This window comes from Physeter macrocephalus, chromosome 11, assembly GCF_002837175.3.
Source record: "Physeter macrocephalus isolate SW-GA chromosome 11, ASM283717v5, whole genome shotgun sequence".
NCBI lineage: Eukaryota > Metazoa > Chordata > Mammalia > Artiodactyla > Physeteridae > Physeter > Physeter macrocephalus.
In genome coordinates, this window is record NC_041224.1 from 12,173,691 (window position 1) to 12,200,405 (window position 26,715).

At 43.3% G+C, this 26,715-nt stretch overlaps 1 protein-coding gene across 7 annotated transcripts in view; it reads left to right on the forward strand.

Annotated features, from left to right (window-relative positions):
- DCLRE1C (DNA cross-link repair 1C) overlaps positions 1 to 26,715 on the forward strand; it is a 49,778-nt gene that overhangs the window by 17,055 nt on the left and 6,008 nt on the right. For 4 of the 7 annotated variants that reach the window (XM_007125309.4, XM_024116355.3, XM_024116356.3 and 1 more), the window contains 11 exons: positions 1,825 to 1,909; positions 5,987 to 6,046; positions 8,089 to 8,144; positions 8,689 to 8,790; positions 9,221 to 9,293; positions 9,463 to 9,603; positions 13,375 to 13,476; positions 17,493 to 17,629; positions 18,161 to 18,215; positions 23,151 to 23,239; positions 24,439 to 24,533. In XM_007125309.4, the coding sequence (XP_007125371.2) occupies positions 1,825 to 1,909; positions 5,987 to 6,046; positions 8,089 to 8,144; positions 8,689 to 8,790; positions 9,221 to 9,293; positions 9,463 to 9,603; positions 13,375 to 13,476; positions 17,493 to 17,629; positions 18,161 to 18,215; positions 23,151 to 23,239; positions 24,439 to 24,533 (995 nt within the window). Of the gene's footprint in view, positions 1 to 693; positions 779 to 1,824; positions 1,910 to 5,986; positions 6,047 to 8,088; positions 8,145 to 8,688; positions 8,791 to 9,220; positions 9,294 to 9,462; positions 9,604 to 13,374; positions 13,477 to 17,492; positions 17,630 to 18,160; positions 18,216 to 23,150; positions 23,240 to 24,438; positions 24,534 to 26,715 lie in introns of all 7 variants that reach the window. The other 3 variants (XM_055087748.1, XM_055087747.1, XM_028496498.2) reach the window with 2 other exon arrangements.

Genomic DNA, 26,715 nt, shown 5'->3' on the forward strand with positions numbered 1-26,715 from the left:
ACGCACAGGCTCAGCGGCCATGGCTCACGGGCCCAGCCGCTCCGCGGCACGTGGGATCCTCCCAGACCGGGGCACGAACCCGTGTCCCCTGCATCGGCAGGCGGACTCTCAACCACTGCGCCACCAGGGAAGCCCTGGATCTTTTCTTAAAGCTGAGTCATTGCATTCTTTTCCTGCAGTCATTGCCTAAGTCACATTCCAAATTCTCAAGATATATGCAGTTGACCCTTGAACAACGCATTGGTTAGGGTCACCGACCTTCTGTGATATCAAAAATCCACATATAACTTTATAGTTGGCCCTCCCTGTCCTGGTTCTGCATCTGTGGGTTCAACTAACTGCAGATTGTGTAGTACTATGGTACTTATTTAGTGGAAAAAAAACCCGTGCGTAAGTGGACCCTCAAAGTTGAAATCCATGTTGTTCAAGGGTCAACTGTATATAGAAACGACCCTATTGACTTTTTGACTATTTGATCTTTGACTTAGCAGGCTTCTTTGCTAAGTGATATCAATAGTCTGTGTTTGTGATAATGGTAGCTAATATTTATTAAAAATATATATTCATACTAGATGTTGAAGATACAGTAGTGAGCAAAATAGGCAAAAATCCCTCTCTTCTTGGAGCTGATATTCTCCTTAGAGCCTCTTGATAATCTTTTGAATAGATACTATTATTATTTCTATTTTACAGATGAGGAAACTGAGGAACCAGAGGGGTTAAATTAGTTGCCCAAGGTCACGCAGCCAGTAAGTGGCAGGACCAGGATTCCCACCAGGTCTGTCTGATTTTAGAGCCTATGTATTAGTTATCTATTGCTGCGTAACAAATTACCCCCAAACTCAGTGACTTAAAACAACACTAATCATGTATTCTCTCTGTCTGTTTCTGTGGGTCAGAAGTTCTGACAGGGTACAGTGGGGATGGCTGGTTTCTGCCTGACTGGGTGTTGTATGGGGGCTGACATTACCTGAAGCCTCATTCATTCAATGTCTGACATCTGGGCTGGGGAGACTCAAACAGTTGGGGCACTTTGGGCATCTCTGTCTCTAAAAAATAGCTCTTCAGCATAGTGGTTTCAGAATAGCAGGACTTCTTAAATGGAAACTAAAAAAAAAAAGTGTATGTCCCAAGAGAGGGCCAGCGGCAGCCATACTGCCTGGAGATCTAGCCTCGAAAGGCCTGCTGTATTATGTCCATCACATTCTGTTGGCTAAGGCAGTTACAAAGCTCTGTCCGGGTTCAAGGGGAGTTTAACACAGACGCCTCCTGTCAGTGGGGGAATTTCCATGACCACTTTGTAAGAAGATGGTGTGTGGTTAGGGTGTATACGTCAGTGTGGGTATCTCTGGAAAGTATGATCCGCTGTAGACTGTATTCCTAACCTCTAAACTGGGGTGTTGAATTTTTAAAGTTCGTCATGAAGTTGATTTCTGCCCACTAAACATAAACAGAATAGATTTATATGAAATAAAAGGCAGACATCTCATGTCCACTTCCCTTTCTGCAGAGGTAGTTTACCATTTGGTGGTATCTCTCCAGACATACCTGATTGTCTAAAACATGTGTCTTTAAGATGAGAATGGTGAGGACCAGCCTTTGAGGAGGTCAGAGGACACAGTATTTTCTCTCCTCTGCTTCTTTCCCATCCCTTTATAGTCTCGATGGGACTGAGGTGGTCACTGGACTATTGGCCTGCCAGCTCAGTTTCTGAGTTATTCGAGACAACTGACATATATTGAAACATATTTCCTAGTCACCCAGATGTCTCATTCTCGATTGTACTAAAACAGCTTCTTTTTTTTTTTTGTCTCTTGTTTTCAGCTTGAAGGTTTACTTATACTGTTCGCCTGTTACTAAAGAGCTGTTGTTAACGAGCCCGAGGTACAGATTTTGGGAGAAACGAATTGTAAGTTTTATTTTTTGAATGACACTAATTCTTCTTTTCAAATGGGAAATATTTTTTGAGGTGTATTGAACAAAGCATCGGCATTATTCAAAGCCCGCTTCCTCCACACTATATTTACCCACAGTAATTAGTGTTGCTGTTTAGCCTTTGTAATTCATGAGGTTGGAAGAGGTTGGAAGAGGTTGACGTTTTATCGTTGCTGATTTTTCTTTCTTGCGCCTCAACGTGTTGACCTAGATCCTTAGTTTTGTCTAATCTCACAGACGCTCTTGCTGAGTTACACTTTATTACTTTAAAGTATAAAACATTCATTAACATAATTGATAAATCCTTCTATTTAGATCATGGGATAGATTAGGAAAAATAAACAAAATGTGTGGGTTATAATAAGAAAGGGATAACAGTCAGAATAAAAATAGAATGGATAATTTTGAATCTAGCAGAATGAAACGGACCTATCCAACGGAAGGTAAAGGGGAGAAAAAAGCATGGCACGTTGAAAATGCGAAGATGGTGGCACAAGTTCTATTATAACAGTAATTGCTATAAATATGAATGGATTTGCTTCAACCCTGGATCAAAAGACAGATTCTTGGTTTAGGCTAAAAAAAAAAAAATGATCCACCAGTCCTGGTCTACAAGAGACATAAATTACTCTAAAGGAAAAATGCACGTTGAAGGGGAAAAAATAAAAAGGAAAAAATATAATGAACAATTAGAAGCTAAACATGCCAGAGTGGCAACTTTTATATCATACAGAGATTGAAGGCAAAAAAAATATCGTAAGTTTCAAAGAAGGTGTTATTTACTATTAAAAGGAACAACCTTTTAATAGTATCAAGAAGATATGAACATAAATGCAATTGACAGAATAGCCTCAAACTGGATACAGTAGTACCTGATCACCCAGTGCTTGGTCAGAGAAAGAGCCACGAGGAGTATATAGAATTAGGGTTTGTGATATGGATTAATCCGTCAGTAACTGGGGATGCGGGCAGAGAAGTCTGAACAAGCATCACCAAGAGTGTTTGATGTCTGATTGCTGGCAGCTTTCAGCTGTCACCTCCACTTGCCCCACATCTGGGCAAACTGATAAAAAAAAAAGCCTGCCCCTTCCTTGGCACCTACATGGAATTCAAACACGCAAGCCCAGGCCCACCCCATAACCACGATAACATCCAGGGCCACCTGCTCCCATTTTCTCAGGTCACACAAACCACTTCCTCCCAGCCTGGTTTCTACCCTCCTCTCCCCAGAAAGTCCCGCAGTGAACATACCGCAGTGTTTTCACACTCTCTTGGTTCATGTGTGGCATCTTCAGTCTTAGCCTCTGATCTGTCAGTGGGGGTGCGTTCCGTCCCCCCTCTGCAGAGGGCAAACTGATAAAAAAAAAAAAAAAAAGCCTGCCCCTTCCTTGGCACCTACATGGAATTCAAACACGCAAGCCCAGGCCCACCCCATAACCACGATAAAAACCAGGGCCACCTGCTCCCATTTTCTCAGGTCACACAAACCACTTCCTCCCAGCCTGGTTTCTACCCTCCTCTCCCCAGAAAGTCCCGCAGTGAACATACCGCAGTGTTTTCACACTCTCTTGGTTCATGTGTGGCATCTTCAGTCTTAGCCTCTGATCTGTCAGTGGGGGTGCGTTCCGTCCCCCCTCTGCAGAGGGACACAACATCAGGGCTGTAACCTTGGCCTTGGTATTAGGCCTGAAGTTACTGTGGGTCAATCTGGCCAGCAGTCAGGAAGGAAAGCTGAAAAAGAAGGAGAGAAGGGCAGAGATAGGCTGCAGTCCACAGGGACAAATGGGGACCCATGTCTGCCTCCCACTCCTCCCAGCCTTGGTAACACTGCCATCCCCTTGGTCACTGAGTTCCACACACGTGGCCCAGGGCTCCAGGAAGCTCGGGAGGATACCCAGCCAAAGACGGAGGTGCCGCCGTACTGCCCGTGGCAGTGAGGAAAGCCAACAGGTCAGCAGCGTACCCGAGCTGTTATAATTTCTGGTGCCCTTCAGGGCATTGAGAAATGGCTGCTGGTTCGCTTCTGCCTTCCACATCTCACACAGGTGTTTCTTGTGGCCGCTGCTAACCTGGAAGTATACGTGGGAGGGGCTCATAGGATAGTTCCAGCTCAGCTGAGTGGATGTAGTTCAAGGCCACCTCGTAATCTAAGGGAGAAAGGGGCAACTCCACAGTGGTGGCTGGAGAGCTTAGCGGACCACTCTCAGAAGCTGAGAGATGAAGGAGACAGGAAGTAAGTGAATGTACAGAAGAGTTAAATGGCATAATTAATACATGCGAACCAGTCGAAACCCAGAGCTTTAAACCAAACAGAGGAAAGATCTTTGGGTAAACTTGGAACGTTTACCAAAACTGAGCATGTACTACGTCACTAAAGAAGTTTCAAGAAATCCTAGTGATCTGTTCTTTTACCATAATACAATGATGCTGGAAATCAGAAATACAAGGAGAGTTAAAATCATCCCATATACATGGGAGCTAAATGCATACCACAAGCAACTCTAGGTTAAAGAGAAAATTGTAAAGAAAAACATACAATACTTAGGACTGATGGACAATGAAAGTGTGACATGTCAAAGTGTGTGGAGCACAGCTAAGTTAGTACTTGAAGGGAAATTGAGAGCATTAAATGCATTTCTTAGAAAACAGACTGGAACTAAATGGAATAAGTCTTTGACTCAAGAAGAACGGAAAGGAGCAACAAAGCAAACCTAAGGATATGTGAAAGGAGAAAATAGTAGAGAGAAAATAATAGGACAGGTTAGTGATATAGAGACTACCTACCACAGTCAATAAAAGGGAAGATTAACGAAAGTAAAAGCCGGTTTCTAGAGAAATAGAGATAAATTTAGGGACTTCCTGGTGGTCCAGCGGTTAAGACTCCATGCTTCCAATGCAGGGGATGCGGGTTTGATTTCTGGTTGGGGAACTAAGAGCCCACATGCCGCACAGTGTGGCCAAAGCAAACAAACAAAAGAAAACAAACGAAATAGAGATAAATCTTGCCAAGATCGATTAAAAAAACAAAGATGCATATAAAAATACAGAATGATAAAAAGGAAAATACCTATTAATAATAGCAGTGCCTTGTTTTGAAAATTAATATGATAGTATATTCAATAATTTAGACACAGTGGATAAATAGTGGACAAGTAGGAAAATACCAAATTGAGGCAAGAAAAGTAGACCACTTGAATAAAGAAGTAGGCATCAAAGACATTAAAACAGTTTTCAAAGATCTCTTCTTCAAAAAAGCCCCACACCCAGATGGTTTTGTAGGTGCATTTTGCCAAATGTTCAAAGAAGAAATAATCCCTATTGTAGGAAAGACTAAAAAGATAAGCTGCTCAACCTCACTGGCAAAATGGATAATGATAGTAAATGGGGGAAAAAAGGCCATTTCACGTGTGAATATCCTAATTAAGGTCATAGCTGACTGAGTCTCACAGTATTAAAAAATAGTGTATCATGAATACAGTGTGTTTATTCCAGAAATGCAAGGATATTTGCACACCCGAATCTCAGTCACTGTAAATTTTATGACATCAGTGGGCTAAAAGGGTGGGAAATTATGTTTATTCATCAGCTACTTACTGAATGCCTCTCTGTGCTCCTCGCTCTTCTAGTAAAATGTGCGCGTACACTCCGACCTTCTCACAGCAGCTCAAATCTGTGAATTAGGCCAACACGCCATGGACTGATGGCAGACTGTTCTGCAGCAGAAAACCTAAACACATAGAATACATAGGGAGGTGAAGGGAGGAAAATTGAATCCATAGATGTAGAATTGCTGTGTCTGAGGATGTGTAAGTTTATACGGCATTCAGTCCATATTGCCACATCAGCCTCAGGAAAGGTACTGTATTAGCTTTATCATGTTTTGGGGCTGTTAAACCATTATTATAGTGAAATCAGAAATATTTCCGCAGAGAGTCTGTAACGTCTCTTAGTTCCCTTTCTGTGTTTGAGATGGCAAAGGCGTATAAAGCCATGAAAAACCATGAAAATGTATAATACACTGTATACATGACCGCTTATTTTATTTTAATAGATATCCATTGAAATTGAAACTCCTACCCAGATATCTTTAGTCGATGAAGCATCAGGCGAGGTAACTAAATATTAAATACTGTGTTTTTAAAAATTATTATTATACTCAGCATTAAATGATTGTTTATCTTTCTCCTTGCTCATGTAACCCGAAATAAAATTTATAGTAAATGAGTGAGTTTGTAGGGAAAAAACGTTTGTGATGTATTTATTTTCTACATCCGAAGGACTGGACCTTGTCAGAACTGCTTCTATTTAGTATCACATGCTAACTATAGGAGCTCCATAGTAAGGATATTACCATACAGTGTGATTGTCACATTTATTAAGTTTATTATAATGTTCAGGATGTAAAACTGTGCTTAATGTTTTTGCAGCAAATTTATGTATATTGTGATTTTTCTTCTGAATCATTTTCGTATTCAAGAAAAAGACATTGTCCAAGTGGATCCAATTTATTTTTTTGTCCTTAAATTTAGAGGCAGGTACTTTTGTGTTGTGCATTTATCTTTTTTAATAGTAAGTAGGAGTACCAACCCACCTTTTCTGTATTTATTTATTTTTATCTCAAATTATACCTAGGGCTAGGTGGTGTTTTCCTATCTTATGGCAAATCTAGTTAATATTTGTTCCGTAGCCCGATTAGAACCTGCTCTGTGGACACGTTCAGCTCTGAAGGGTGTCCTTGGTGGTGTGACTGTGATGGGACAGGGGCCGTCCTTTCACATGTCCTCCCTGGAGGAGATCAGGCATTGGAGTACTTCTAGACTTCCTGTCCTGAGGGAGGGGAAAGGGATGGCCTGAACCTTCCTAAATGCCATCCTGAGCTCGGTTAGCTGACACTTTTGGGGATATGCTGTCGGTGCCCGGCGGCCTGTAATGTGTGTTGGTGAAAGGCTTTCTCAGAATCGGGCACCGGGCAGCAGGTGGCTCTTGGAGAGCTGAGTCCAGCCGCCCCACTATGGTCCCTTGCATTTCTCCTCTCCCACTGAGACCTGTGTGTCTCCAGCTCCAACCAGCGAGAAAGCCCCTTCTAAAGGGCCTCTGGAACGAACGATGTCAGACATCCAGGGGGAGTTACCATGGTCGAGTGGAGAGCTGACGCATCCAGAGCTCTGCCCCGCCACGTACTGAGCCCCGAGAGGCTGTAGTGTCCATCAGGCTCCGCCTAACGGGACAGTACAGCGTGCTGCATGGTGACTTGGGACCAGGCTGCATCAGACTTTTTTTTTTTTTTTTTTTTAAATGTCCATGCGGCTTGCAGGAACCTGGTTCCCTGACCAGGGATCGAACCCGTGCTCCCTGCAGTGGAAGCGTGGAGTTCTAACCACTTGACTGCCAGGGAATTCCTTTTTATTTTTATTTTTTTTAATAACAGCTTTATTGAGACATAATTCACATACCGTACCATTCACCCCAGTTAAAGTACACTATTCAATGACGTTTAGTGTATTCACAGAGTTGTGTATCCATCGCCACAATCAATTTCAGAATATTTTCATCGCCCAGAAAGAAATAGGGGACCCTGTTTCTCCCTCCCCCCAGCTCCTGGCCACTACTAGTCTAGTGTAAGTCTCTATGGATTTGCCCATTCTGGACATTGTATTTAAATGGACTCATACAGTATGCGGTCTTTCGTGACTTCTTTCACTTTGCATAATGCTTTCAATGTTTACGCATGGTGTAGGATGTGTATCAGTTCTTCATTTCTTTTTTTGGCCAAAGAATATTCTATTGTATGGCTAGACCGCATTTTGCTGGTTCAGTCATCAGCCAGTAGACATGCTGGCTGCTCCTACTCTGGCTAGTATGAATAATGCTGCGGTGAACATTCACGTTTTGTGCGGACCTAAGTTTTCACGTCTCTCGCGTGTATACCCAAGAGTGGAATTGCTGTGTCACGCTGTAACTCTACGTTTAACCATTTGTTTGTGGGTGAGGATTCCACTTGTTTCCAGGGTTTGGAGCGTGGGGAAATGAGGAGAAAGGCACACCACGTTCTTGGGAAGTAGCTGCGTGTGTTGTATTCAGGAGGGCTTTGTTTAGCTGGGTCCTAATGATAACTTCTATGATTATTATTTTCTTCTTTTATTTTCTTTTTAGAAGGAAGAGATTGTTGTGACTCTCTTACCAGCTGGTCATTGCCCGGGATCAGTTATGTAAGGGGGCTCATCTATTTTGCCCATTTATTTTGTGTAGATATGTATTACATTTGTAGAAATAAACTTGTAGGGTCTAGAAGATAACCTGTACAGAGAGGGTCAAGTCTTATGATGGCGATTCCTGTAATCTTTGCTTCCAAGTTGCACGTGGGGGACTGAGGCGCAGGTCACGTTCGAAACGTGGCTTTCTTACAATGGAAGTCCTCAGTAGCAGTCTTTCCACGGGCTTTGCATTTTCCCGTCACATGGATTTTTCTCTCCACGAGCGGGGGTGATCTCAGTGTACAGTGGAAGGTGCTGATGTATCTCAGAGGACGTTTCTTGCAGACTCAGCGATATCTCCATCATGTTGTCATTTCCCGCCTTTGGGAAGAGGTACCGCTGAGTGCCTGGTGTGGTTTAGTGCTTGTGGAAATTGCATTATCGCCTTATCATAGTGGCTGTGCTTGGCAGGCAACCCGGGCTGTGGATTTAGTATATATTTGCTTTATTAGGATTTTGTCTGCGACTTAGAAGTCACTGAGGTCTGTACCCTTTTCAGGTTTTTATTTCAGGGCAACAGTGGGACTGTCTTGTACACGGGAGACTTCAGACTGGCAAAAGGAGAAGCTGCCAGAATGGAGCTTCTGCACTCTGGGGGCAGGTACTCCGGGCTTTACACAATTCTTGAATGTTAAGGCTGCACTGTTTTAAAGGTTTTATTGTTCTCCCCCCACCGCCCCCCAAATATGAATGAGCCTTCGTTTCTATTACAAGTCTAACTCAATTATAATAATATTTGTAACAGTAAAGCAAACTTCTCCTCTTGAAACGAGGTAATGGTAACGCTCCGTGTGTTGACTGGGGTAGTAGTTACATGAATTGGTCAAAATTCACTGAACCACATATGCAAAATCTGTGTTATTTTGTTATCTGGAAATCATTTCCTGACAAAGTTGATAATAAAAAAAAAAATTCCAAATGGAACATCCATTTGGATGTCTAGATTTTCTCTCTCTCACGAAGAGTTTAGATTTTCTCCATATTTTATTTCCCTTGAGGTGAGTCACACCCCGTTTCATTTTCGTTTTCAGAGTGAAAGACATCCAGAGCGTGTACTTAGACACAACTTTCTGCGATCCGAAATATTACCAAATTCCTAGTCGGGTACGTCTCCCTGGAGCACGGCCCGCATTTCTTAGAGGGAAGTTTGTGGGATTACAGGTCGCATGGTAATTGACCCCATTTGCGTGAATGTCTGGGAATCCTGAGAACGGAACAGCATTCAATTAGCAGCAGTTAATGGAATTAACTGCCTTTGAACCTTCCTGCCCAGGAGGAGTGTCTGCGTGGGATCCTGGAGCTGGTTCGCGGCTGGATCACGCGGAGTCCGTACCACGTAGTGTGGCTCAGCTGCAAGGCCGCCTACGGGTACGAGTATCTCTTCACCAACCTCAGCGAGGAGCTCGGCGTCCAGGTGCCTGACAGCTCTTTCTTTCCTCTTGGTCCTGTCCATCCCCCCAGCTCTGCCTTCCCCTCCTTCCCCATTTCCCCCCAGAGCCCCCCAGACTGGAGACCGTGACAGATGGACACAGCCTTTGTCGTCTTTGTTTGTTCGCTTCCTCTTGGGAGGAATTGACAGTGAGAAGAGCCCTTGGGTGAAAAGTCCCCTAAAGGAAGTAGTTTTTCAAAACTGTGGGTCATGAAATAAATTCAGTGTTTGTGAGCAGCAGTGAGAATAAACTTGACCTAGGAAATATCTGAGCGTGTCGCTTACGGTCAGAATAAACATTGTCTTGTGAAAATTTATGTGGGAATCAGACACGTACACATCTAGATCTTCCTCGACTTAACCTCAGGGCTACGGCCCAAGAAATCCATCGTAAGCTGAAAATCTCATGGAGTCAAAAATGTATTTAAATACCTCTGACCCACTGAACATCACAGCTTAGCCTCAGCTACCTTAAACCTGCTCAGACTTGAGGACACGGGGAGGGGGAAGGGGAAGCTGGGACGAAGTGAGAGGGTGGCATGGACTTATACACACTAGCAAATGTAAAATCGATAGCTAGTGGGAAGCAGCCGCATAGCACAGGGAGATCAGCTCGGTGCTCTGTGACCACCTAGAGGGGTGGGATAGGGAGGGTGGGAGGGAGACGCAAGAGGGAGGGGATATGGGGATGTATGTATATGTACAGCTGATTCACTTTGTTACACAGCAGAAACTAACACACCATTGTAGAGCAATTACACTCCAAGAAAGATGTAAAAAGTGCTCACAACACTCAGGTTAGCCTACAGTTGGGCAAAATCACGTAATGCAACGCCTGTCTTACAATAAAGTGTGGAGTGTCTCGTGTAGTTTATTGAGTGCTGTAGTGAAAGCGGGTCCAGGGCGGTGGTCAGTGTGGACGGGCGGCCGTTCCCCCGCGTGATCGCGTGCCTCACTGGGGCGGCAGCTTGCTGCGGTCTGACCAGCATCATGAGAGAGGATTGTACCGCCAGCTCAGGAAAAGATCGTAACTCAAAATCCGAAGTCCGTTTTCTACTGGATGCATCTTGGTTTCTCACCATCGCAAAGTTGAATAATCCTGGGTCGAGCATCCCAAGTTGGGACCGTCTGTACATACATGCTGCGTATGCATCCTCGGTTGCCGTGGAAACATGTTTCTTACTGGGGGTCATGGTCAGAAGTGTGTGAAGAACACTGTCCTGGGGCACTGAGCCCCCTCCCCATGGAGGATTCACATCAGGGCAGGCTGGGAGCCAGTGTTCACCCGTCCCTTCCAGCTGGCTCGGGGCTGGGCTCTCGGGACCCCGGGCAGCCGGGTGAGCATGCCGAGTGCTTCCTGCGGCGCCCACGTCCCATGAGAGGAGATGGAGTTTTGGTGGCGACTCTGAACAAAACGAAACGCTGGAACGAGTCGGACATTTAAATTCTACTTCATTCGTCAACTTTTACTGTCTATCCCCCAGCTAACAGACTTGGGCTAAGAACTTAACACTTACATACAACGTAATTTAGTAAAACTGAAAAGATTTAGTGCTTCTGCATTTGCAATTTTAAAAATTCTCCCTCCCTCCCTAAGCCCTTACTTCCTAAGCCCTTCTTTCCTTAATTTCTTCCTTCCTTAAGTTTTTGTGTCCCAATGTTTTTGGTGTAAAGCTGCCAATTCTCCATTTTGGGAAGGACTTGCTTTCATTCTGAGATTGTCGTTCTTATGTTTTTTGGTGTTCAAATGGTCCTTTAAATTAAAATCACAGTGATAATAGGTTGTATGTGTGCACACACACTTGCAAACATTTTACTATTTGCTATTTTTCTTTTCTCACGTCCTCTCGGCAAAATATAAAGGTAGCAACCACTTACCAGTCCCAAATTTGTTTTGTGAATTTTAGTGGTGTGAGAAATCGAAAAGACTGGAAGCTCCTCCAGCTCTGAGGCCTCGTAGGGAGAAACCGTGGGCCGAGGAGGGGTCCAGGGATGGAGGCGGGGGAAGAGAAAGCAGGCCTTAGGAAGGTGACCCCGGAGTCACCCCAGAGTGAGCCCTCTTTCAAGTCTCTTAATCCCTCTGTAGGGGTTAGAAACAATTTTAGAGAAGGAATTTTAAAAGGGAGAACAGTGAGGTTTTTTAATTTAAAAAATTTATTTATTTATTTATTTATGGCCATGCCTCTGGATCTTCGTTCCCCGATCAGGGATCGAACCTGCGCCCCCTTGCAGTGGAAGCGTGGAGTCTTAACCATTGGACCACCAGGGAAGCCTCTGGTGAGGTTTTTTGATAGAGGGACCTGAGAGATGATTTATGGCAACCTTTTCAAGAATCTTCAGTTTTGTGAGGATGAAAGTTTCTCCCTGTTTCTCTGTACATCTCAGAATTTGCTTCTTTTATTTCCTTCTTAGGCCAGAGAAGTCAATTCCTTGTTACTTCTTGTTAGTCATTAGTAAACAGGTAGTGAGAGGAATAAGGATAAGTCACAGGATATCATAGGATAAGTAAGAAGTCATGCTCGGGTTCTTTTTTTAAAAAATTTATTTTATTTATTTATTTTTGAATCTGTTGGGTCTTCGTTGCTGCGCGTGGGCTTTCTCTAGTTGAGGCGAGCGGGGGCTACTCTTTGTGGCAGTGCACAGGCTTCTCACTGCGGTGGTTTCTCTTGTTGCCGAGCACAGGCTCTAGGTGCGTGGGCTTCAGTAGTTGCAGCATGCAGGCTCAGTAGTTGTGGCGCACGGGCTTAGTTGCTCCGCGGCATGTGGGATCTTCCAGGACCAGGGCTCGCACCTGTGTCCCCTGCATCGGCAGGCAGCTTCTTAACCACTGCGCCACCAGGGAGGTCCCATGCTCGGGTTCTTTCTATACCTGTCTTGGTATTAATTACCACAGCGATTTAACGTTATTCTAAATTGTTTTGTTATTCAGACTTCAAAATGAGAATACTTTTTTGGGGAGTGCTATTTCATTATCCTTATATTAATTTAAGTACTTGCTGTTTACTCAAAACTACCCAGAGAAGAAGATTTAAGTAAAACCGACGTGTGGGTTTTAACAATTTAAAACGTATTCGCTTTAAAATTCTAAAGGTGGCTGAGGTTTGTTTTGTTTTGCTTTTTTGCATCTGCCGACCTCCTTCTCATCCAATAAAGAGGTGTGTGGAAAGGGAGGCTCTGGGTCTCCACTTCCTCATCCAACTGGCCTCCCTCTCCCCCAGCTGCCCGTATGCAGCGTGTTGTGTGAGTCTTCATGAGCAAGTGATTCTTTTTTTAGTATTTTATTTTATTTATTTTTTGGCTGTGCCTCATGGCTTGCGGGATCTTAGTTCCCTGACCAGGGATCAAACCCGGGCCCTGGCAGTGAAAGTGCCGAGTCCTAACCACTGAACCGCCAGAGAATTCCATGAGCAAGTGATTATTGATTGTTCTCTGCAGTACACGCCATATTTAGAATCAAGCTAGACATAGAGCAGGGGCACAATAAATATGAATCGAATGACTCTTGATGGATCGATCCAGTGAAATCCCCCAGCCGAGTCGCCAGACTTTTCATTACCACCGACAACAGGTGGTAACGCCGACTGCTGGGAATAGGGTCTCGGCGTCCTGTGTTGAAAGAGCTGAAAACTAATTTTTGAGGAAGAAGAAAGACTTAGTTTTAACTGGATGATTTGTCCTTGCCTAATTACCCTTGAACACTTTATTTACAGGAAGTACAATTCCAATCACGTGCTTTATTTGTGTTGTTTTCCTCAGGTTCACGTGGATAAACTAGACATGTTTCGAAACATGCCTGACATTCTTCATCATCTCACAACAGACCGTGACACTCAGATCCATGCATGTCGGCATCCAAAGGTATGTGGTGAAGTGTTTCTCTTATTGTTTGTGTGATCCATGAAAAACAGAATTTTAGGTCCAGAAGGAACCTCAGAAATTCCATTTTGTTGGCTCTTCTATTTACAAATGTAAAAACTGAGGCTGAGATCTTGTGAGTAGATCAAGGTCATGCAACTACACATCACTGTATTCCATTACCGTAAACTTCCTAATTAGGAAACAGACACAGATATTCAGTACTTTTAATTTTTAATGAAATATATTTATACAATTGCTATGTGTTTATTTGTAATGACTTATGTAATGAACAGTTTATTTGTAAGGAAATTAGTAACATGTTAGAGCTTATAATTTAAGAAAACAATCACAACCCGTTGTGATTTACTTTTTAAAAAAATAAATTTATTTATTTATTTATTTTGGGCTGTGTTGGGTCTTCGTTGTTGTGCAGGCTTTCTCTAGTTGCAGCGAGCGGGGCTCCTCTTCCTTGTGGGGCGCGGGCTTCTCATTGCAGTGGCTTCTCTTGTTGTGGAGCACGGGCTCTAGGTGCGTGGGCTTCAGTAGTTGTGGCACACGGGCTCAGTAGTTGTGGTTCATGGGCTCTAGAGCACAGGGTCAGTACTTGTGGCGCACGGGCTTAGTTGTTCCGCGGCATGTGGGATCTTCCCGGACCAGGGCTTGAACATGTGACCCCTGCATTGGCAGGCAGATTCTCAACCACTGCGCCACCAGGGAAGCCTGTGATTTACTTCTGAGACTCATGACACGTGCGCATTTATAAACTTTATTTTTCTTCTCCTCATTTGAGATAAATATCTATCTAGATATAACTTTGCTTTGAATTTTGAAATAGTTACATGTATTGCTGGTCCAATTTCAAATGAATGTTTTTAGTGTCTTTGAAACTCACTGGTAATTGGTTTTCTGATGCCACGCTAGAACTCCCTTGTCTTATTAACTGCCAGGTGTTAAATTTTAAATTGGCCTTTAACATTTCCATTTTAATTTATATTGTCATTCAATGTCACTGCTACTAATTAGTTATCTTCACATGTAGGGGTATGTGTGACCCTAATTGTTCTCTAAATCTTTAATCTTAGCGTTCATATGCTGAGTAATTTTTATTTTAGTAAACAGTGCATTTATACATTTAGATAATCATTGTAACAGTAATATTAGGGCTTCTCTGGTGGCGCAGTGGTTAATAATCCGCCTGCCAATGCAGGGGACACGGGTTCGAGCCCTGGTCCGGGAAGATCCCACATGCCGCGGAGCACCTAAACCCGTGCGCCACAACTACTGAGCCTGCGCTCTAGAGCCCACGAGCCACAACTACTGAGCCTGTGCTCTAGAGCCCGTGAGCCACAACTACTGAGCCTGCGCTCTAGAGCCCACGAGCCACAACTACTGAGCCTGTGCTCTAGAGCCCGTGAGCCACAACTACTGAGCCTGCGCTCTAGAGCCCACGAGCCACAACTATTGAGGCTTGCGCGCCTAGAGCCCATGCTCTGCAACAAGAGAGGCCATGGCAATGAGAAGCCCACGCACCACAACAAAGAGTAGCCCCCGCTCACCACAACCAGAGAAAGCCCGCACACAGCAACAAAGACCCAACGCTGCCAAAAATAAAAATTAAAACAAAAAAAACACAAAAAAACCCCAGTGATATTAGCTCCATCAGCCAAAATCCTAAGTAAAGTTGCTCAGCACTAAAGTAAAGCAAAATTTAAAAACAACAACAACAACAAAAAAAACCGATTCTTATCCATAGCATGGAAGATTCTATTTCAGACCACTGCAGGAGAACTACTAGGTAAGAAATTACTTTTGATGATGGTCAGCTGCATACTATAGCTTGCATCATGAATTTATTTCATCATTCTGTTTGTATATGTGCGTACACACACACACACACACACACACACACACGCAATGAATTAATGGGTGAATAAAAACAATGTAGATACAAAGTAGAAACTCTTTTGTCCTTTTTCTTTTGGACGTGTAGTCTTTGTCCCTACCATGCCCCGTAAATATTTTAATTGGCAGATTTCTTTTTGCTCTGAATTTTCTCACAAACCACAAAGTAGCTTAACTCTACCCCTGTCATTTCCCACATGGCTACTCGCCTTGAAACACTACTTCTAGCAGCTTAAGGTATGTGTCTCAGGTCACATGGCCTTAAAACTATTCAGCAGAACAGCCTGCACAGCCCTGGAGCACACGCTTATCCACAGCCTCGTGAGAAACAGCACCAAACGTGCTCCGATGAGATTTGATTTGGATGGAGTGTTCATGATTTTGAAGGATTCCTATCTAAATGTAATGTCTTTGGGAAAATAGTCCCATTGGTTTTGAACCTTTTAAAAACACATGTTACTTTCCTCTCGAACTTTATTTTGATAAATTTTAAAGCAGTAAATTTGTTAGACTAGTACAAAGAACACCATGTACTCTTTTATTTTAAATTGAAGTGTAGTTGAGGTACAGTGTTATATGTTACAGGTGTACAGTGTAGTGATTCACAGTTTTTAAAGGTTGTATTCCATTTATAGTTACTATAAAATATTGGCTCTATTCCGTGTGTTGTACAGTATATCCTTGTAGCTCATTTTAAACCTAAGAGTTTGTACCTCTTAGTCCCCTGCCCTTATTTGCCCCTCCCCCGCCTTCCCTCTCCCCACTGGTAACCACTAGTTTATTCTCTATATCTGTGAGTTTTGTTATATTCACTAGTTTGTTGTATTTTTTAGATTCTACATATCATATCATACACTATTTGTCTTTCTCTGACTTATTTCACCTAGCATAATACCCTACAAGTCCATCCATGTGGTTGCAGATGGCAAAATTTTATTCTTTTTTATGGCTGAGTAGTAGTTCATTGTATATACTTTTATACACCACATCTTCTTTATTCATTCATTTGTTGATGGACACTTAAGTTGATTCCATATCTTGGCAGTTGTAAATAATGCTGCTATGAACATTGGGGTGCATGTATCTTTTCAAATTACCTCTTAGTCCCCTGCCCTTATTTGCCCCTCCCCCTTCCCTCTCCCCACTGGTGAGTTTTGTTATATTCACTAGTTTGTTGTATTTTTTAGATTCTACATATCATATCATACACTATTTGTCTTTCTCTGACTTATTTCACCTAGCATAATACCCTACAAGTCCATCCATGTGGTTGCAGATGGCAAAATTTTATTCTTTTTTATGGCTGAGTAGTAGTTCATTGTATATACTTTTATACACCACATCTTCTTTATTCATTCATTTGTTGATGGACACTTAAGTTGATTCCATATCTTGGCAGTTGTAAATAATGCTGCTATGAACATTGGGGTGCATGTATCTTTTCAAATTAGTGTTTTTGTTTTTTTTTCTGGATAGATACCCGGGCGGGGAATCGCTGGGTCACATGAACACCGCGTCTTCTTCCTCTGGCTTCCCCGGTGTGTTAACACCGTCACGTCTGCTCCCTGATGCACTCTGTGTCTGTCTGTCTGTCTCTGTGTAACTAGCACCCCCACCCCCCAATCCACTTGAGAGTCAGTTGCAGGTGCCGTGACACTTCGCCGTAAACAAGGACGTTCTCCTGCACGACCACAGTACAGTTCCCACACTCAGGAAGTTTAGCGCTGATACGACACTACTGGATGTGATGGAGTCCATATTCAAATTTCCCTAGTTGTCCCAATCGTGTCCTTTATGGCTTGTGGAGGGAAGAGCAGGGCCTCCTGCTCTTAATAAAATCATCCAGGATTTTATTAAGAATCATCTTTTGCATTTGCTCAGGCCTCTTCAGTTTCTTTTGATGTAGATCAAGTCTCAAACCTTTTGCTTTTCTTTCATCACACTGACATATTTGAAGAGTTCCGGTCAGTTGTTTTGTGGAACGTTCCTCAGTTTGGACTTACCTGTTTCCTCATGTCTGAAAACTCATCTACCTTTGTTTTTGAGACCCTGCCTACAAACAGATTGGTTGAAAATATTAAACTGCTTTACTGTATTTTTAAAATCTTTCTTAGGCCGAGGAATATTTTCAGTGGAATAAGTTACCCTGTGGCATTACCTCCAAAAATAGAATTCCACTCCACACCATCAGCATTAAGCCATCCACTATGTGGTTTGGAGAAAGAGCCAGAAAAACCAGCGTCATTGTGAGGTAAGCAAGCAGAGTCTTTCGAGAGAAACCTGTGCTTTGAGCTAAATCGATAGTTGAAATGCAACCTAGCCTAAGCCTAAGAAGAGGATATATTATAATTGTGGAAAATAACTTCTGAAATGTAAACTCTATTTAAACTAAAAAGATGCGGCTTTCAAAGCTGTCTATTGGCTAATACCATTAGCCAGTATTTCCTGGGGTCTACTTGAGTTAGCCCGATGAGAGGGTTAGAGACAGGGCGTCTTGCTTGGCAGGGAGTTAGGAATTGATGTTGTATGAAGTAGAAGCCTTTGTTGGAGTAGAGGAGTCCCATACTGATCACCATGTTTTAGCAAATTTCCTTTAAGTTGGCCATTCAGAATCTCTACAAAAATTTACATTTCTGGAAAGAGATCCCCCTTGTCCCAGGAAGAAATTCTTGATGGTAAGGTGATTTCATACAACAGGAGCCTGAATAAGAAGACTTGAAATTTAGAACTTAGCTTAGTTTTGATAAGTGACCTTTAATTTTGTGTTTTCATCTCACTTTAGGACTGGAGAGAGTTCGTACAGAGCCTGCTTTTCTTTTCACTCCTCCTACAGTGAGGTAAGAGGACCCCATATGCTCCCCTTCGTGGCTTCTGCGGGCATCTCTTTTTCTACCGCTTAAGATTGGTTGTGGCTTTTCCTAAAGAAATGCAGGGAAGCCATCTCAGTGGATGAGCTGTGTTACTAAGTCTAAAGGAAATTGCTATCATCACTTGTTTTCAGCCTAAACATTGAAGAAAACATATGATTAAAGTTTTCTTTCCAACTTGCTTTCTAAATGTATTTTAAATTCCCCACTTCAGTTCTGTTCATGTGTCATAAAAAATCGTAAATCTGACTGTAGAGCACCTGGAACTGTATTCAGTGTCTTGTGATGACCTATAATGGAAAAGAATCTGAAGCTGTACACCTGAAACTAACACGATATTGTAAATCAACTATAGTTTAATAATAAAATTAAAAAGCAAACAAGCAAAACATAAAAAGCTTCCCCAAGGAAGTAATAGTTAAGAAGATAAAAGAAGATACTCCAACATTATACAACCCAGGGAATATAGCCAGTATTCTATAGTAACTATATGTGGAGTATCACCTTTCAAAGTTGTAAATCACTGCATGTATACCTGTAACTTAAATATAATATTGTACATCAACTATACTTCAGTAAGAAAAAAAGAAGACTGAAAAAAAAAAAGACTCGTAAATCTTATTTGAAGGAGTACTGAAGATAAAATCTCATTATCGGTAGCCTTAAGGTACTGTCCAGATTCTTGGCCTCTTCCAAAATTTGATTGTACTGAAAAGCCGTTTAAAAAATAGTCCTGAGGGCTTCCCTGGTGGCGCAGTGGTTGGGGGTCCGCCTGCCGATGCAGGGGACGCGGGTTCGTGCCCCGGTCCGGGAAGATCCCACGTGCCGCGGAGCGGCTGGGCCCGTGAGCCACGGCCGCTGAGCCTGCGCGTCCGGAGCCTGTGCTCCGCAGCGGGAGAGGCCACAACGGTGAGAGGCCCGCGTACCGCAAAAAAAAAAAAAAAAAAGTCATGAATATTCAGCAATGAGGAAGAACAAAGGTGACTGAGGTGTAGACCCTGTCCTTAGGATCTAGTATAGTAGAATTACTCAGTTGAAGAGGGCTTAAAATGGTTTTGTTATGGTACTTTTTTTTTTGGCTGTGCCACACGAAACGCGGGATCTTAGCTCTCCGACCAGGGATCGAACCCGTGCCCCCTGCAGTGGAAGCGCTGAGTCCTAACCACTGGACCGCCAGGAAAGTCCCTGTTATGGTACTTTTTATATAGGAAATTGACATACTAGAATGGGAACCTGACATACGTAATTTATTTGCAGAGTCCTCATGCATTTCCAAAGTAAATGCTAGCATCTTACAAGTGCAGGGATTCAGTAATTTCATGTATTGGAGAAAAAGCAGTATAAAAGCTGGCTTTTTATGACACTTGAAGTCATACATACTTTTAGTTTTGCCCTTTCTGCACTTAACGCATTTCCCTGATAGCGATTATTTTCGTATTGGGGGTACATGGACCCAGCTCTGCAGCAGTGAAGCATGGGCGTGGTGGTGACTTGAACAGGTGGGTTCTTGCAGAGCTCCGGGTGGCAGCATTATTTTTTAAAAAAATTTTTTATTGAAGTATGGTTGGTTTACAATGTTGTTAGTTTCTAGTGTACAGTAAAGTGACTCAGTTATTTATATATATATAAATATATATTTATCTGCATTCTTTTTCAGATTCTTTTCCCTTATAGGTTATTACAAAATATTGAATATAGTTCCCTGTGCCATACAGTAGGTCCTGTTGTTTATCTATTTTATACATAGTAGTGTGTATATGTCAATCCCAAACTCCTAACTTATCCCTCCCCCACCCCCTTTCCCCTTTGGTAACCATAAGTTTGTTTTCTATGTCTGTAAATAAGTTCATTTGTATCACTTTTTAGATTTCACATATAAGTGATATCGTATGATATTTGTCTTTCTCTGACCTACATCACTCAGTACAACAATCTCTAGGTCCACCCATGTTGCTGCAAATGGCATTATTTCATTCTTTTTCATGGCTGAGTAATATTCCATTGTATACATGGACCACACCTTCTTTATCCATTCGTCTGTCGATGGACACTTAGGTAGCTTCCATGTCTGCGCTGTTGTAAATTGTGCTGCTATGAACATTGGGGTCAGGTAGCAGCATTCTTCTCAAGCCAGCCAGAAAACTGTAAATGATTATTTATTATCAAAGTATCACAATGGCACCTCTGCTCAATAACTGGGCTTGGCTTGCAGGTACAAATGGATTATTTGAGAGTAGCCTGGAAGTACTTCATCTGGACGGTATAATTTAGTTAATGTCTTCTTTGTCAGTTTATCCTGAGTTTTAGGTTGCTGTCAAAGCCCCTTCCTGGTGATTTGTCCGGGGTTAAGCATCTGGCCCAGCATCACTGTTGCTCAACCTTCCTCTCACCCCTCGGCATCCTTTTCTGTCTCAGCCACAGGGAGGGCTTCTAACTGGGGAAAACTTTTCAATCATAACTGCTCTTATTTCTCTTCTTCAGTATAGTTAGCAGCCAAGTTGGGAAGCATAGCCTTCCTGGGATTCTATAAAGTTAGCTCCCAGTGGGGAGGCATCTCCCTGCCGCTTGGGTAGAGGGGTGGAGCGGCTGACCTGCTTCCTCTCTTCCCTCTCTTCTCGGATGACAGCAGTTATCCTGCTCGTGGCGGGGTTACCCTGAGCTCTGGTTACTCATCTTCTCTCACTGTGTCCGGTGAGAAGAGAGAGGCCTTCCGGAAAACTGCTTTAATTAAGACGCCTATATCCTGTGTACAGAACGTGCTGAACTATATTTTAAAATGTAAATAGTAGGGGCCACTCCCCAGCGGTCCAGTGGTTAGAACTCGGCGCTTCCACTGCAGGGGGCACGGGCTCCACCCCTGGTCAGGGAAGGAGGATCCCGCACGCCGCGTGGCGAGACCAAAAAGAAAAGGAAAACAAATGTGGATAGATTTAAAGATCATTTCCTTTTTTTTTTTCCCCCCAAGTACGGTTGATCCTCATTATTTGCGGATTCCTCATTTACAGATCTGCCTGCTCACTATTTGTTTGAATCCCCACATCAGTGCGAGTGGTGCTCTGTGGTCATTTGCAGACGTGCACAGCAGGGCCGCAAAAGATCTGAGTTGCCCGACGTGCACGTTCCCGACTCAGGTCGCACATGGTGGCCTCCTGCCTCTTGTTTCAGCTCCCGGGCTGTAAACGAGTGTCCTCTTTGCTGTCTCTTTACTGCTGCGTTTTCCATACTTGTGTGCTTTGGGGGTGATTTTGCTGTTTGAATCAGCCTCCAGGTGTAGCGCTGAAGCGCTCTCAAGTGTCCCTAAGCTCAGCAAGGCGGAGATGTGCCCTGCTGAGGCGGTGCCTGTGTCGGATAAGTTCTGTTCAGGCGTGAGCTGCAGCGCCACCGGCTATGAGCTCAGTGTTCATGGATCAACAGTGTATTCTACGTGCGATTTCTTTCAACAGAAGCACACATAGAACAAGGTTGTGTACTTGATCGGTTGACAAAGCGCCGTGACTGGAGGTTCACGGAAACACTGTATTTGCTTCCCCCAGGAACAGTGGTCTACTGTTTGCAGCGGCTTCATGGCGCAGAACTACTGCCCAGAACGAGAACGGACTGTGTTAGTGGGTAGTTCTCAGGCAGGCATCTGAAGAAAGGGCATCGGTGCGGACCGGTGGGAGAGGGTGCCCTCTCCTGGGTATCTATTGTCTCCTTGTGGCCACTTCATCTCCGAGTAGATAGGAACCATTTCTGGTGTGGGTCTGACCTGATTCTCTTCATTCTTATCCCCTTCAGAAGCCTCAGATTTCTACCAGCCTCGACTCTGGACTGATTATGCAAATCATATAGGTTGTGGGCAGGGTAAATAATGACTTCTCTTTGCATGCCTGCTCTGAAAGTACAAAGGAAATTGTTTATGAGAAGTATCCGAAGAATGGATCTTCCTGTCTTTCCCCTGTGTCTTAAGGTTCCCATTTTATTTTAATACGGAGTTATTAATAATTCCTGGGTTCCCTACCTCTTTTGACTTGGTGCTTTATTTGAAAAAGTTGGGTACTAATAATTACTTTGTGTCTCCGTCTCCCCATTTGCAGAAGGGAATAAAAGTCTTTGTGTTGTCATTAGCAACTTTGTAACAGATAATTTTATGGAATGTTTAACTATGTGCCAGGTACCAGGGCTAAGCACTTTACCCACATTACCTCACTTATGCTTTTAGGTGAAGAATGTAAGACCCAGAGGCGTTAGGTAACTTAGCCGAGATCACAAGCTCACCAAGATCTAGTAAGAGGCAAAGCGGAAGCTCTTCTGGGTTGTTGGAGGTGTTTTGAGGAATAGTGACAGAATTCCCCCCGTTTAGCATTCTGAGCTTTGCAGAAGATCAGGGTATCCATGACACTTCCGCATGCCCCTGTTTAGATGAGAACAAACCCTGAGAACGAATCAAGCAAATCTCAAAGATGTAGTTCCCCCTGGCGTTGCTAACGGTCATATGTCGGAGGAAAGAAACGCAATTCGAAGACCTTGTTTCCCTGTGCGTATTAAATACTCAGCTGAATTCTCGCTTCCTTGAAGGGGATTGGTTAACTACGGGCGAGTGACCCTGGGTAAGGCAACTAATGTCACATGAAGAAGTGGAGCCTCTGCATCCATCAGTGACCCTCGCTCCTAACTGGAGAGCAGAATCACCTGAAGAACGTCCAAACCTCCTGACCTCCGGGCCCCATCACAGCGCAGTTAGGGCACCTTTGGGGCTGGGTCTCTCTTCTCCTAGGAGGTCCCCGGGTGCTCCCCACGTGCAGCCGGCATTGGGACGTCTTGAGAGACTTTTGCTTCTCTTTCCCCGCATCCCTTCATCTGCTGCTCTAACGCCGGGCTCTTCACTGTAGAGATAACTGATGCATTTTATTTTCCTTCTTCCAGATTAAAGATTTCTTGAGCTACATCTGTCCTGTGAATGTATACCCAAATGTCATTCCGTTAGGCGCAACTATGGGTAAAGTTCAAGAAATGTGAGTAGTTACTCCTTGTGGGACTTGTGTTTTTGGACGGGATGGATCCAGAGACTAGTTTTGGGCCGGAAACCAGGGGCAAGGATGTCAAATGGGCGTGGCTGTAAACATGGGACTGGTTGGGAGCATATGGGCTTTCTTCACGTGAGCGTGTCACATACAATCCTAAACGCTTCTGGGAATCTGGCCTAAGGAAGCCGTTGCGATACTGAATTCCCTGAATGCCAGAAGGTGTTCCTCTATTACTTAATAGATTATATTAGAATAGGACCTGCTTTTCCACAGCGTAAGAACAAAGATAAAAGTTTTGCTTTCCGGGCTTCCCTGGTGGCGCAGCGGTTGAGAGTCCGCCTGCCGATGCGGGGGACGCGGGTTCGTGCCCCGGTCCGGGAAGATCCCACGTGCCGCGGAGCGGCTGGGCCCGTGAGCCGTGGCCGCTGAGCCTGCGCGTCCGGAGCCTGTGCTCCGCAACGGGAGAGGCCACGGCAGCGAGAGGCCCGCGTACCGCAAAAACAAACAAAAAAAGTCTTACTATTTTCTAGGTTTTATTTATTTATTTAATTTTTTTTTTTTTACCGTTCTGCTCAGGTATTTTATTTGTGTTCGTAAAAAAAAAAAAAAAAAAAAAGGTTTGCTTTCCCCCCAATCCTACAATTAGATGAATATCTACCAGGTTGTTTTAAGTGCTTGTATTTACCACTTTAGTGTACTGAATTTTTTTTAAAAATAATTTTATTTATTTTTGTCTGCGTTGGGTGTTCGTTGCTGCGCGCGCGTGGGCTTTCTCTACTTGCGGCGAGAGGGAGCTGCTCTGTCGCTGTGTGTGGGCTTCTCATTGCGGTGGCTTCTTTTGTTGCAGAGCTCGGGCTCTAGGCGTGCGGGCTGTAGTTGTGGCTCGCGGGCTGTAGAGCGCAGGCTCAGTAGTTGTGGCGCACGGGCTTAGTTGCTCCGCGGCATGTGGGATCTTCCCGGACCAGGGCTCGAACCCGTGTCCCCTGTGTTGGCAGGTGGCTTCTTAACCACTGCACCACCAGGGAAGTCCCCGAAGTAATTTTTAATTATTAAACATTGCTTTTCAGTTTTGAAAAGTAGTGGTATGGTTTCCCCCATAGTTAGGTTTTTATAATCTCTAAAAGAAGTGATGCTTACCTTCCAGCAACTTCCCAACAGGAAAAATAAAATATTCGTATTCATTTCAGCTTAAAGCCTTTATGTCGATCTTCCCGAAGTGCTGTGCCAAAGTATAAACCACTTGGAAAACTGAAGAGAGCAAGGACAATCCACCTAGACTCAGGTAAGAAGAATGACCCTGGAGTCACAGGTGTGGGTTTCCCTGCAAGACCGCTTTTCAGGGTGCTCTGGTCTGTGAAAGCTGTCTTTTTTACTTTCTTCATGATGTCTTTGGAAGTGTAAAATTTTAAATTTTGATGAAGTCCAGTTTATCTGATTTCTTTTATAGCTTGTGCTTTTGCTTTTGGTGTCATATCTAAGAAACTTTTGCTTATTCCAAGGTAATGAAGACTTACTCTCATAGTTTATCATTTCTGGGTAGTTTTGACTTTTTTCCTTATTATATAGGGTATTTTCCCACCTTTCTACACGTCTGGTAATTTTTTGAATGCCATGACTATATAATGGTATATTTAATCTGTCATTGTACATGTTAGGTTATTTTGAACTTTTCACTTTTATAAATATTGTGATGAGCAACATTATATGTAAGTCTGTTTCACAGCTCTATTATTGGGTTAAATTGTAGAAATTATGGTGCTTGATACATACATATTGCCAAATTGTTTTCCAGTATGATTATACCAGTTTATACAGACATCAACAGTACACGATGGTGGAAAGTACCTATGAATTATGACATTTGTCTTTTTTTATTAGGTTTAGGTGTGTTATCAGTTTGTGTAAATGTTAAGGGTTTCAACACTTTATTGTGATGTTTTCTTTTATATGCCGTCCCATTTTCATAGAGAGAAAGTTCCAATTTTTATATTGTCATAACAGAAAGAATACATAATGTCAGAATAAACTTCTAATAGTATAGAAACTTTACTTTTTTTTCAGATACATACAGGTGAGTTAATGTGAAAATGTTTTGACAGATTATTTTTACAGTTGAAACATACCACGATACTGGTATAGTCACTGATCCAGAAGAACATGAAACGGTCCAACTTAGAGGTGATACAAAAAAGTTCCACAGAAAGGTAACTGGCACATTAGTGGAGGAGCTATAACAAATGTATTAATCCGTGGCTCAAAATGAAGCCATAATTTGGAGACTAGGGTGACTCCAAGAATAGTAGCTAGACATCTTAGTCACCTTACGTCCTTTAGAAAAGAAGATAAATAGCTGTTTGTCTCAACAACTATAGTTGTAAATATAGAACACTGGACTCTGGTCTCTTGACCTGTGCATTGTCACACATCTTTTCCGGGCCTACCTCCTCACTGGTAAAATGGGAGCTGGATGACGGTTTCTATTCCCCTTCCTCCTCCCTTTAAAAATGCAGTTTTAAGCTACGTCCTTTATCAGTGGGAAAAGAGTTAACTTATAATCACCTGCTTCTTATCACGAGGTTCCGCGCTAGAACATAAGCTGCCCTGTACAGTAAGTAGCCTCATGAGCATTTTAGTTCCTTCTTCGAGGTTAGGTGCCATTAGAGTGCAGGAAAGTATCTGTCTTCCCCCCAGTTCCGTGCCATGTCATTTTAATGTAGGTAAATTTCATCCTCCACGTAAGGTTTCCTCATTTTCAGACTGTAAGTAAGTAAGTGGACGGGGCTCACTCCAGGCTAGTGCAGCATGCTTAAGACAGTCAAATGACGCTAGACGTGGCTTACTCAGTGTCTTGGTTAAAGCTGACTCGATCTGTGTCCCCCAGTGTCTCTCGTGGCCTGTGCTCTCGGCACAGGGCTGCATAACAATGACCAGAGACTGGGGGGGGCTACTTCTCACGGTTCTGGCGGCTGCTGGGATGCCCGAGCCCAAGGTGCTGGCAGATGTGGTTCCCGGCGGGGGCCCCCTTCCTGGCTCTCAGCCACCTCCTCACTGTGCACTCACATGGCCTTTCCTCTGGGCATGGGCACGGAGAAAGTGAGAAATCTGCTTCCTCTTCTCACGGGGACACTAATCCCATCACATGAGTCCCCCCCCACCTCATGAGCTAATTATCGTCTAAAGGCCCCACCTTCACATACCATCACACTGTAGTCAGAAATTCAAATTATGAATTTTGGGAGAACACAGACATTCAGCCTATAACATGCATAAAGTAGGTATCAGAAAATGTTCATAGAAGGAAAATGTTAAGAAAAAATTGTCTCTGTTAACTCACTCAATCAGCCAACTCCTTGAGCATCTACTATCTGCAGAGCACAGAGAGTTTGCAAATGTCTCTCCTAGTCTGGGTGGTTCGAAAACCTAGCTGATGTACAGAATCAGCTGTAGAACTTAACTTAAAAAAT